Below are 12,459 nucleotides of genomic sequence, written 5' to 3'. Positions count from 1 at the left end.
TGTGATTTTTTTTTTAAAAAAATAGATTAATATGTTATGACAGCAGTAACAAACCACTTCCATATCATTGCTAAGAAAGGATAATTTCTATCTGGTCACTGAGTGTCTAGCGCAGGGGTAGGCAACCTCGGCTCTTTTATGACTCATGGATTTCAACTCCCAGAATTCCTGAGTCAGCAGCATGTTAAATGAATGTCGTAAGCCTACGACTACCTTGAAGCTTTTAGATGAGCCAAGCATATTATAATGGCTATTATCCAATTGATAATAATAATCATCATCATCATCATCATCATCAAGTTGGAAGAGAGCTTGGAGGTCATCTAGTCCAACCCCTTGCTCAGGCAGGAAACCCTATACCATGTCAGAATTGTTTATTTTGGATTCTTTAAACTTCCCACTAGATCAGGGGTAGGCAACCTCGGCTCTTTTATGACTCATGGACTTCAACTCCCAGAATTCCCAAGCCAGCCATGCTGAGGGGAAAGGGAGAGGTTTCCATGCTGAGTCTTGCTGGCTCAGGAATTCTGGGAGTTGAAGTCCACGAGTCATAAAAGAGCCAAGGTTGCTTACTCCTGGCCTAGGCCTAGGCTGTTTTATGACTCATGGACTTCAACTCCCAGAATTCCTGAGCCAGCCATGCTGAGGGGAAAGGGAAAGGTTCCCATGCTGAGCCATGTTGGCTCAGGAATTCTGGGAGTTGAAGTCCATGAGTCATAAAAGAGCCGAGGTTGCCTACCCCTGCACTAGATCTTCAGTGGTAATATTTGTCTGCCTTCTTGTTTTCTTGTTGATTGACTTTCAGAATATGCTTTGGGAGAAAGCACCCCACATCCCTTTGGCTTCCAAGGAAACACCACAGCGGCTTGGCAACACCGAGAATATCTGATGCCAGGGTAAGAAGTGGCATGTTGCAATGACCTGAGCAAAGAGTGACCAACAACTGCACGGAAACCCCTTTGTGCCTAAATTCTCACAATGCTCAAGTAGGCTAAATGTGGTGTTGGACAGTTACATTTCAGGATGTTATGGGAATCCAGCTGTTGTCTTAGCCCAGGGGTAGGCAACCTTGGCTCTATTATGACTCATGCACATTGATTTGTGCTTCTTAGATTGTGCTTCTTAGATTGTAAGCCGCCCTGAGTCTTCGGAGAAGGGCGGGATATAAATGAGATTTTAAAAAAAAACAGAATTCCTGAGCCAGCCATGCTAGGGGAAAGGGAGAGGTTTCCAAGCTGAGCCATGATGGCTCAGGAATTCTGGGAGTTGGAGTCCATGAGTCATGAAGGGGCCAAGGTTGCCTACCCCTGTCTTAGCCTCATTGGAGGTTTACAAAAATAGAGTGGATAACTATTTGACTGAGATGCTATAAAGCAGGGGTCTTCAAACTTGGCCCTTTTATGACTTATGGACTTCAACTCCCAGAATTCCTCAGCCAGGCATAAAAGGGCCAAAAAGACCCCTGCTATAAAGGATGCTGTTTAGCAGGAGGTTGGACTAGAAGGCCTCCAAGATCCCTTCAAGCCCTACGATTCTTATGTTTTGGTAACCAGGATATTGCCTTAAGCCATAACAAGTCCATCTATTTGGTTTGTTCATTGTGTTTGGCTGTTGTGTGAATTCAGGGTATGAGCTGTCATTTTGGGTATCTCTCAGAAATTTTACAATCCTGCAATCTGTCTAAAACCAAACCAAGAAAGCTTGCAGGCAAGGGGCAAGCAGTCTGTGCCCTCTTGTATTGCAACCAGGCAAGGAATTAAGTTGCAAAATTGCCCCATAGTTTGCTGTTTGGGCCTGTATGGTAATGGCTAAATTCAACCATCTGGATTCTCAATCTTAGCAGATAAACAGCTGATCAACTTGGGTACAGTTCAGCTTAGTAGATTGGGGGTATGCTGTAGATGTAGTATACCTGGATCTCAGGAAATGTTTTGACAATTGCTTTATAATACTCTCATATCATGCTCTCACTTACCATGTGGTAAGATGGGCGCCCAATAAATTTAATAAAAAGAAGGAAGGAATGGAGGGAGGGAGGGAGGGCAGTAGGAAGGAAGAAAGGAAACAAAGAAGCAAGGAAGGAATGGCAGTGTAGAGGGAGGGAGGGAGGGAAAGGGAAGGAAGGAAGGAAGGAAGGGCAATGCAGACGGAGGGAAAGAGGAAGGAAGGAAGGGCAATGTAGATGGAGGGAGGGAAGGAAGGAAAGAAGGAAAGAAGATGGGCTAGATCAGGGGTAGGCAACCTTGGCTCTTTTATGACTCATGGACTTGAAGTCCATGAGGTTGCCTACCCCTGGGCTAGATGGTATTGTTAAATAAACTCTATTGGCTGAATAACCACACCCAAAGGTGCAATAACTTGAGCCCTTATTTTCATTCTCACATATAAGAATCAACTCTAAAATATATAGCAAATATATAGGCAACACATTCCAAGGAATCAGAACCTTGTAAAACAGGTAATTCCTCCCCTGTTTTAAGAAAATAGAAAAACAAGGGCATGGAAATCTCTTTTACAGGTATTACTGGGAAGGTAGGGGTTTTCCCCATCCTATGCCATACTTTACATTTTTCCTACAGCAAAAAAATTGGTTCTATTTCGCCCTGATAAATGCCATCCTATTAAATTCAGTCTACCTCTCAAGGCATCCTTTCGACTTTCATTTACCCCGATATTTGTCAACCTTAGCAACTTTAAGATATGTAGGCTGGGGAATTCTGGAAGTTGAAGTGCACGTATCTTAAAGTTACTAAGGTTGAGAAACAGTGATCTACACCTTTTTCAGCTCTAAGTTACTGGTAAACTTGGTAAGTATCTCCTTAATTCCTCCATCCAAGTAACAACAACAACAATAAAGTTGGAAGGGACCTTGAAGTCCAACCCCCTGCTCGGGCAGGAAACCCTATACCATTTCAGACAAATGGCTGTCCAGTCTCTTCTTAAAAACTTCCAGTGTTGGAGCATTCACAGCTTCTGGAGGCAGGTTGTTCCACTGGTTAATTGTTCTAACTGTCAGGAAGTTTCTCCTTAGTTCTAGGTTGCTTCTCTGCTTGACCAGTTTCCATCCGTTGTTTCTTGTCCTGCCTTCAAGTGCTTTGGAGAATAGCTTGACTCCCTCTTCTTTGTGGCAGCCCCTGAGATACTGGAACTCTGCTATCATGTCACCCCTCGTCCTTCTCTTCATTATTGATAAAAATGCTGAGTGTTGCCCAGGAATAGAAGCCTTTGGCGGTCTAGTTGTTATTTTCCTCCAGGATGAAGTGGTACGAAAGAGGAAAGGATCTGATCTGGAGTTTACAGTGACGATGCTTATTTTGCTTCAGAGGCAATGGCTCTGAAGCTTTTGCTGCTTGCTCTGGATGCTAATCCCACCCTCCTCATTTATGCTGGGCTAATTAATTCCAGGACTGTGATTACTAGATGATCTGAAAGCCAGGTTTAGATGAGGAGAATCACTTCCTGGGGCTAAAGGCACGTGCAGGTGTGTGTCCCATAAGTTCTGAAAAAATATCTATGATTCTCCAATAAGTTTGATGCAAAAACCAGATGAACCGAATCATTAGCAAGATCCTGCTGCCATCTTGTGGCCACATTCAGTATCCACAGTGAGCAATTCCTGTGCCCCAAAACCCTGGAATCTGATTGTGATGCAAAAAAACCCCAAACAGGGATTTTTGGAAGCTGGTCGACAACAGGAAGTGACAATAATAAAGGAACAATAGTTGTGGGTGGGTTTTAGAGCTAATTAACTTAGAATAGCTTTATTCATCTTGTGCTTTAAGTGCATCTCTCCCCTAAGAATTCGGAATATAAACAGATTTCTCTGAAGGTAGTTCTTGACTTATGATCATCTGTTTAGTGACTGTTCAATGTTACAATGGTGCTGGGGGAAAAAATCTGGTCCTCACATTTACGACCAGTCCTTGCAGTTACGACCACTGCATCATCCCCGTGATCATGTGATCACAATTTTGGGTGTTTGTTAACTACTTTGTGTTTACGACTTGTGGGAAGTCAGCCCCCCCAGAGAAGGAAATATTAAAAGGGCAAAATATTATATTTCCTCAAAGGATCTTAAAGAGGCAGAAAAGCAGGCCCAGTTTTTTCTTAATAGTCCCAAGTCTCCCTTCCCCAAGCAGAAACCAGCTCTGGAGAAATGCAGATGTAAATAATCCATTCAGGAAGGTTGGAGTCCTCCAGCTAGAAGCTTAGGAAGACAAAGACAACTAAAATCTACATACCCCACCCAAACTCTAAGACAGGACATAATAGGATTAACCCACAGATGCCAAAGGGGCACACTCAGACTCAGGTCAAAATACATGACACAGGGAATACAAAGCCTCAAACAGGAACAGGAAACAACCTCAAGAGCCCCAGAGGGTATAAAAACCCACTCCCTACGTGTGCTCGCTCTCTTTTCTTCCAGAGCCATCTTCCTGTCTGGCTCTCCTCTTCAATAAACTGCAACCTTCTTTCTAAAGCAGTCGCCACGTTGTTTATTCCCGGCTTGGACTGAACCACGATGAAGACTTTTCCTTCAACAGACCGGTTGCAGTGGCCTGCAGTCACATCACAATTTGTGAGCCCTTTTTTTGCTGATTTTCGGCAAACAGGGTCCATTTGGAAGAATCGGTTCATGGCATTCCCTTGCCGATCGCAAATTCACTTAACAACCGCAATGATTCTCTTAACAACCGTCTTAAACCTGGTTATAAAATTGGATCCGACTCAAATTGCGATCACAACGTATGACGGAAATTCTGCTCCCAGTCGTGGTTGTCTGTTGAGGACTACCTGTGTACATAATACATTTCTTTTTCCCTACAGAACAGCAAGTCGGATTTGTGACCAGCCCTCTCTAGTCCCCACCTCACCTTCCTTGCACACCCGAATCAGTGTGAAGTCGGAGCGGGCCTCCCCCACCGCCAGCTGTTCCTCGGCTGTGCCCCAGCTCTCCACATCCGTGCTGCATTCCAACCTCTCCAGTGTCCCCACGGACCTCCATCCCCAAGAAGATTATATCAAGGGTTATCATTACTCCGTCCTTCTTTCCCGGCCTCTGTCAGAAGAACCGAGGCAGCCCAGTGTTCCCTCCCATCGCCTGCCGCTGGCTGCTGCAGAGGAGTGGCAGAAGTAATCGGGAGGCTTGGCTTGTTCACACCTGCTCAGTGGCTGTGGCTGTGCGTAGACGTGTGCATATGTGCAAGAGAGAAGGCGCCAGTGCCCATCACCTGCGTTCACCTGTCAGTCAAAACGGGGGGGGGGGGCAAAATAGGGAAGCAACTGATTGCAGAATTATACGGGTGAAAAAAAGCCTCCCCATGAAAGAAAAACTCAGGAGCTGGTAGAACAGAGAAGAGGTTACTGGCAGCAGATTTGAAACACAGGGTCCTCGACTTACAACCATTCATTTACAGGTAGTCCTCGACTTCACAGCCATTCTTTGAGCGACCATTCAAAGTCAGAACGGTACTGAAAAAGAGCGACCTATGATGGGTCTTCCACTTCCGCCACACACTTATGATCAAAATTTGGGTGCCTAGCAACAGGCATGTGTTTATTTGCCTAGTAACTAGCATGTCCTGGGGCCATGTGATCGTCACTTGCAACCAGTGTTGGGATTCAGCGAGTTCACACCACTTCGGCAAAACCGGTAAGCTAATTTTTTGTTGCCCAGGCCCGGGATGGACTTCCGGAAGCGGCATCCACACAGAAAACCGGTTGTTCACATATTTGAGTCCCACCACTGCTTGCAACCTTCCCAGCCAGCTTCCAACAAGCCAAGTCAATGGGGGGGGGGGAAGCCCCAGATTCACTTAACCACCGCATGGTTCACTTACCTGCAGTGATTTGCTTAACAACCGTGGCACAAAAGGTTGTAAAATCAGGTGCGACTCGCTTTTCCAACTGCCTTGCTTAACAATGGAAATTCTGGTCCCAAATGTGGACCTAAGTTGAGGACTACCTGCATAAGATTGGAAGTAGAAATAAGTTGTTGGAAGTATCTCGTCAATTTAAAAATAGCTGCACAGCTTCTCAAAGCCCCAAAATAAGCACACACAAAAAATCTTCCCTCTGCCCACAGGTAACTCCCAGCTGCTTTTCCAGCCTTACTACACCCTGGTTACAAGGTACACTCTTGCCAGACCTCCGAAGGTTGCCAACCCCTGTAATTAGGCAAGGCACTTTGTTCATGTTCAGAAGCAATCTTGTCTTTTTTAAAAAAAAAAATTTAAAAAAGCATTTCTAAGGATTCACGCAGAACTCTTGACAAGTGGGTTTGAGATACCTTTGAGGTTCGTTTTCCTGCTTTCCCCCCCCCCACTGAAATTGTGTGCATTTTTCCTGTTTAGGGAACTTTGGTGGATAGGAGAAATATCTGCCGATCCCAAACGTGTCACTTTTATGCTTCTCTGATAAATAGCTTGAAGGATGGATTTGCAGTGTCAGAGTAAAGGCAAAGTGGACACTTTTGCTGCCCTAGCAATTGAGCCCCTGACATCTGCATACGGAGAGGTAGACCATTTTTAATGGTTTGCATTCAGATTGGAAATAAAAAATAAACGTCTTTCAAATCATTCTAGTATCTTGGTTCTTGTGTTGTGTGTGTGTGTGGGGGGGAATGTTTCAGTTTGTTTTGGAGAAATTGCTTTCTGCCCTTGACGTTCTGGCTACATTCCCACAATATGCTTAACCGTGCCAGTGATAAACTTAGCATTCATACCACATGCTAAAGTTTGCTGGTTTTAAGTCTTTGTGGGTTTTTGAGATGCATTTAGTCAAGTGTCTGGTTCCCTGCATTCTTCAAATGGGTTAATCTGGAGACCCCTCCCTTATCTCAATGTTCTGTGATGGTGGTGGCTCTTACCACTAGATGGCAGTGTCTGCTGTTTATTTTTAATTATCTCCGGAAGAGTTCCTGCTTCTGCAGATTAATTGGATTTATTTTGATAGTTGACTACATTATAAGCCTGTAATGGAAGCACGATCCATTAAGCCCCTTGCAACGTGGATTTTAAAAGCTATGAGGATGTTACAGTCATCCTTGGGTTTGGCTAGTCTAAAGAAAAGGATGAAACAGGGGCGACATGATAGCAGTCTTCCAGTATTTGAGGGGCTGCCACAAAAAGAGCAGGTCACATTATTCTCCAAAGCACCAGAGGGCAGGACGAGAAACGATGGTTGGAAGCTGATCAAAGAGACAAGCAACCTGGAATTAAGGAGAAACTTTTTAAGTGAGAACAATTAGACAGTGGAACAGCTTGCCTCCAAGAAATTGTGGGCGCTCCATCACTGGAGATTTTTAAGAACAGGCTAGACCAGAGGCAGGCAACCTCGGCTCTTTTATGACTCATGGAGTTCAACTCCCAGAATTCCTGAATCAGCTATGGTGACTCAGGAATTCTGGGAGTTGAACTCCATGAGTCATAAAAGAGCCGAGGTTGCCTACCCTTGGGCTAGACAATCACTTGTCTGAGATGGTATAGGTTCTCCTGCTTGAGCAGGGGGCTGGACTAGAAGACCTCCAAGGTCCCTCCCACCTCCTATTCTACTCTACTCTACTCTACTCTACTCTACCCTACCCTACCCTACTCTACTCTATTCTACTCTGCTCTACTCTATTCTACTCTACTCTACTCTACTCTACTCTATTCATTACATTTATATCCCAATTTTCCTCCTGGAACTAAAAAGCTCACCCTCCCTCAATGTTTCTCCAGAAGAAATGTATTTTGAGATATGTCAGGTTAAAGAGCATCTCTAAGTCAGCCAGGGGGCTTCTGTAGCTGATGGAGGACTAGACACTAGGTATCCCTGCTCCCAGTCCAGCACCTACCACTTCAACCCCAATGTGGTCCTTGGGCTAAGGAGCAGAAACTCGCCCAAAGTCCCCCCCAGGAGCTTCTGTGGCTGGCAAGGACTTAAAATACAGGCAATCCTCGACTTACGAACGCAACTGAGCCCAAAACTTCTGTTGCTAAGTGAAACATTTGTTAACTGAGTTTTGCCCCCTTTTACGACCTTTCTTGCCACGGTTGTTAGGTGAATCACTGTAAGTTGTTAAGGAAATCTGGCTTCCCAGTTGACCTTGCTTGCCAGAAGGTCGCAAAAGAGGATCATGTGACCTCCGGGGACACTTCAAGTGTCATATATATGAGTCAGTTGCCAAGTGGGGATGCTGCAAAGGTCATAAGTCTGAAAACTGATCATATGTCACTTTTTTCAATGCCGTTGTGTCTTTGAACCTAAATGAACTGTTGTTAAGTCCTGTAGTCTTCAACTTAATGACCATTTGTGTGTAGGCCAGGGTTAGGCAACCTCGGCTCTCTTATGACTCATGGACTTCAACTCCCAGAATTCCTGAGTCAGCTATACTGACTCAGGAATTCTGTGAGTTGAAGTCCATGAGTCATAAAACAGATGAGGTTGCCTACCCCGGTGTAGGCCATTCAAACCTACAACAGCGTTTGGAAAAAAGGGAATTATGATTGTCCTTATAGTTTCCGTAGAATTCTAGCCTCACCTTAGACAAGAAAGCCGGTTGGGAGAATTTGGGCCACACACACACCCTCTCAGCCCAACCCACCTCACAGGGCTGTTGTTGTGGGGAATGAAGGAGGAGAAAGTTATGTTGTATATGCTTGCCCCTTTGAATTATTTGTAAAAATAATAAAATAAAGATGGGATATAAACAAACAGCAAATAAAGGGCCATAAATTCAAAATAGACAATAGGAAAAAATTCTTTTGAGGCTAAAACTACAATAGTTGACCCACGAGCCTCCACGTTCAGAGAATGTTCCTCAAAGTAGTACATTTTCTAGGGAGATTCTCCGTCATCCAGGTCATGGTTGTCCCAAAGGTGCTTTTCTTGAAAGTCCAGTTGCTTTTTGAAAAGCATCTTTGGGACATCAAAGCAGTAATAGCTCAAGTCAAATTTCTATTCACTCTACATCAGGGGGCCCTCAACCTTGGCAACTTTTAAGACTTGTGGACATCAACTCCCAGAATTTGCTGGCTGAGGAATTCTGGGAGTTGAAGTCCACAAGTCCACAAGTTGCCAAGGTTGAGGACCCCTGCTCTACGTTACTCCGGAGCAAAGAACAGTGGAGTCAGATTAAGGAAGACAGATTTCAGTTTAATTAATTAATTAATTAATCAATCAATCAATCAATCAATCCTCACTTTGCTAACAGAGCAGTTTGACAGAGGGACCAATCACACAAAGAGGATTTGGGCTCCTTTGGACTGGAAATGTCTAAATAGTTGATGGACAGCCATCTTCTACAGATGCTTTAATTTGGATTCCTGCATTGACCAGAGCTATAGATTCGTGCTGAGTGGGGAATTCTGGGAGTTGAAGTGCGCAAGTCCACAAGTTGCCAAGGTTGAGGACCCCTGTTCTACGTTACTCCGGAGCAAAGAACAGTGGAGTCAGATTAAGGAAGACAGATTTCAGTTGACTTAATTAATTAATCAATCAATCAATCCTCACTTTGCTAACAGAGCAGTTTGACAGAGGGACCAATCACACAAAGAGGATTTGGGCTCCTTTGGACTGGAAATGTCTAAATAGTTGATGGACAGCCATCTTCTACAGATGCTTTAATTTGGATTCCTGCATTGACCAGAGCTATAGATTCGTGCTGAGTGGGGAATTCTGGGAGTTGAAGTGCGCAAGTCCACAAGTTGCCAAGGTTGAGGACCCCTGTTCTACATTACTCCGGAGCAAAGAACAGTGGAGTCAGATTAAGGAAGACAGATTTCAGTTGACTTAATTAATTAATCAATCAATCAATCCTCACTTTGCTAACAGAGCAGTTTGACAGAGGGACCAATCACACAAAGAGGATTTGGGCTCCTTTGGACTGGAAATGTCTAAATAGTTGATGGACAGCCATCTTCTACAGATGCTTTAATTTGGATTCCTGCATTGACCAGAGCTATAGATTCGTGCTGAGTGGGGAATTCTGGGAGATGAAGTCCACAAATCTTAAAAGATGCCAAAGCTGGAGACCCCTGCTATATGAAGAGACTCAGAATACGTGCATTTATGTCTATATATGTTAATAAAAACATGCAGGATCTTGGCGTGGTTCCATATACAATATCATCAAAATTATTTGGGGGCAGTGTTTATTAACACACATCAGTGTGACCCAGGCAAAAGCATCTTGACCATCTACGTGGTTGCGTTAAAATTGTTCATACACAACGTGACCATAAAATCCTGCACATTGATAAAAGTTCAGGCACGAAGGCTATATCAATCAATCAATAAATCAGAATAGAGGTGGAAAGGACCTTGGACGTCTTCTAGTCAAACCCCCTGCTCAAGCAGGAGACCATTATACCATTCCAGACAAATGTCCAATCTCTGTCCAGTCTCTTCTTAAAAACCTCCAGTGATGAAGCACCCACAGCTTCTGAAGGCAAGCTGTGCCACTGGTTAATGCAGGGGTCTTCAAACTTGGCCCTTTTATGACTCGTGGACTTCAACTCCCAGAATTCCTCAGCCAGCATGGCTGGCTGAGGAATTCTGGGAGTTGAAGTCCACGAGTCATAAAAGAGCCAAGTTTGAAGACCCCTGGGTTAATGGTTCCACGTAGTCACATCAAAATTATTTTGCCTCTTGTGCTGTTTTATCTACATGCTAGCATACAGGTAATCCTCGACTTACGACCACAGTTGAGGCCAGAACTTCCATTCCTAAGCAAGGAGTTGGTTAAGTGAATCATGCCCAATTTTAAAACCCTTTTTCCTCCTGGTTATTAAACAAATCTTCCCGTTGTTAAGCAAATATGGCTTTCCCCATTGACTTTGCCTGATGGAAGTGGGTGGTGAAGGACGCTAATGGGGATCACATGACCCAGGAGACTGCCACCGTTGTAAATGCAGGTTAGTTGCCAAGTGCCTGAATTTTGATCGTGCGACCAGGAGGATGCGGCAACAGACGTAAGTTTGAGGACCAAACATTAGTCACTTTTTCAGTGACTTAAAATGATCCTCAGTAGCTTAAAATGGTCGCTAAATGAAGGATAGTAAGCTGAGGACTAAATATACTGCCAAATTCTAAGGACTTACTTACGCAGTTCACCAAGACAAAGAGGTGGGGATAAACCTTTCTCATCAGTCTGCAGGGCTGTGAGCAGTGGCGGGATTCAAATTATGTGAACAACCGGTTCTCTGTGTGGATGCCACTTGCGGAAGTCCATTCTGGAACTGGGCAACAAAAAATTAGCTACCGGTTCTGCCAAAGTGGTGCGAACCAGCTGAATCCCACCACTGGCTATGAGCAATATTTAGCAGCTAAAATATTGGAGCTGGGCAGAGTCTAAATGTCACAGTTACATTTCAGAAAGACGTTCTAACATCTACAGATCAATTCAAATGGAGAATTTTGGAAGGATGCCCGCATGCATTGGAAGAAGAGGCGTGACCCAGCAGATAACGTTGCCACAGCTGAATAGCCATGTCAACCATGTCCGGTAATACACCTGCGCATTTTCTCATCCAGTATGTTGTTTAAACTCAGCCTCTGGTGAATTTATGGTTTGCTGCATTCTGCAGATCCAGAAACCGCATAGTTCAGTAACCAGATTAAGCTTGTGTGAATGCAACCAACCTGTTAACCTTTGAAATGCCGCAAAACAATGAGATACTCTGTAAATCTACAACCATCACGGGAAACCACGGGGAAGATTGTCTGCCAAGGGTCCAATCTGGCATTTCTTTCCAAAAATGTACTGCTTCATCCCAGCGGGAATCAATAGAGGGCTAGATCGAGCAGAATTAGAAGGAATAATAGTTTTCCTCCACTGCCTTGCTTCTTGCTTCTAAATGCTTCCTGTTCCTCTGTGTAACAAAATGGAGGACCTTTCATTTCTTTCATTGACCAGTACTTAAAATAAAGAGGATCTTTCGGTGATCTGCATAGATACTCAAGATTAAATCCATGCCCCAAATCTCATGGAGATTTGGGTCACTTAAGTTGTAATTCATACTCCTTCCATTTTGAACCTCTGCTGATTGTCCCTGATGAAATCTGGGTTGTCCTTTCCAGAGATAGATAGATGATGATGATGATGGAGAGAGAGAGAGAGTGTGTAACCCCTTAATTCGGGGTAGAACAACTGGATGGAGCTGAGCGTTTACCAGCCGGATACCCTTCCTGATGCCTATGTGTTCACAGCAGATATTTTTTCTTTGCACCCTATGAGAGAAATATCTGCCACCACCTAGGATTGAACTCTCAACCTTCTGAGTGGGAGGCAAGCGTCTTCACCACTAGGCCACCATGCCACTCTCTCCAGATATATATATATGTATATGGCAACCCCCAAATCTTTCAATACTCATGTTTGTCATCCACATAAAGAAAGAGGCTGACTTGGAATCTAGCCTGATCTTGTTCACTTAATCCTATGAGTCACTTTTTATTTGGAGGCACGCAAGA

General features: G+C 44.2%; 2 protein-coding genes across 2 annotated transcripts in view; one reads left to right on the top strand and one right to left on the bottom strand.

Annotated features, from left to right (window-relative positions):
• Nucleotides 1–6,562, top strand: part of MEF2B (myocyte enhancer factor 2B) — a 74,539-nt gene extending 67,977 nt beyond the window's left edge. Inside the window, exons 8-9 of the mRNA XM_081332807.1 lie at nucleotides 806–896; nucleotides 4,831–6,562. Of these exons, the coding sequence (XP_081188933.1) occupies nucleotides 806–896; nucleotides 4,831–5,140 (401 nt within the window). The 3' untranslated portion in view covers nucleotides 5,141–6,562. The remainder of the gene's footprint in view (nucleotides 1–805; nucleotides 897–4,830) is intronic.
• The window catches only part of TMEM221 (transmembrane protein 221), a gene marked incomplete at its 5' end in the record, with an annotated part of 267,333 nt that overhangs the window by 68,753 nt on the left and 186,121 nt on the right, over nucleotides 1–12,459 (bottom strand). The window lies entirely within an intron of this gene.

The sequence above is a fragment of the Vipera berus genome (assembly GCF_964194415.1).
Source record: "Vipera berus genome assembly, chromosome: 1".
Taxonomy (NCBI): Eukaryota; Metazoa; Chordata; class Lepidosauria; order Squamata; family Viperidae; genus Vipera; species Vipera berus.
The sequence above is the reverse complement of the archived record's forward strand: the minus strand, read 5'-3'. Positions and strand labels throughout refer to the sequence as shown.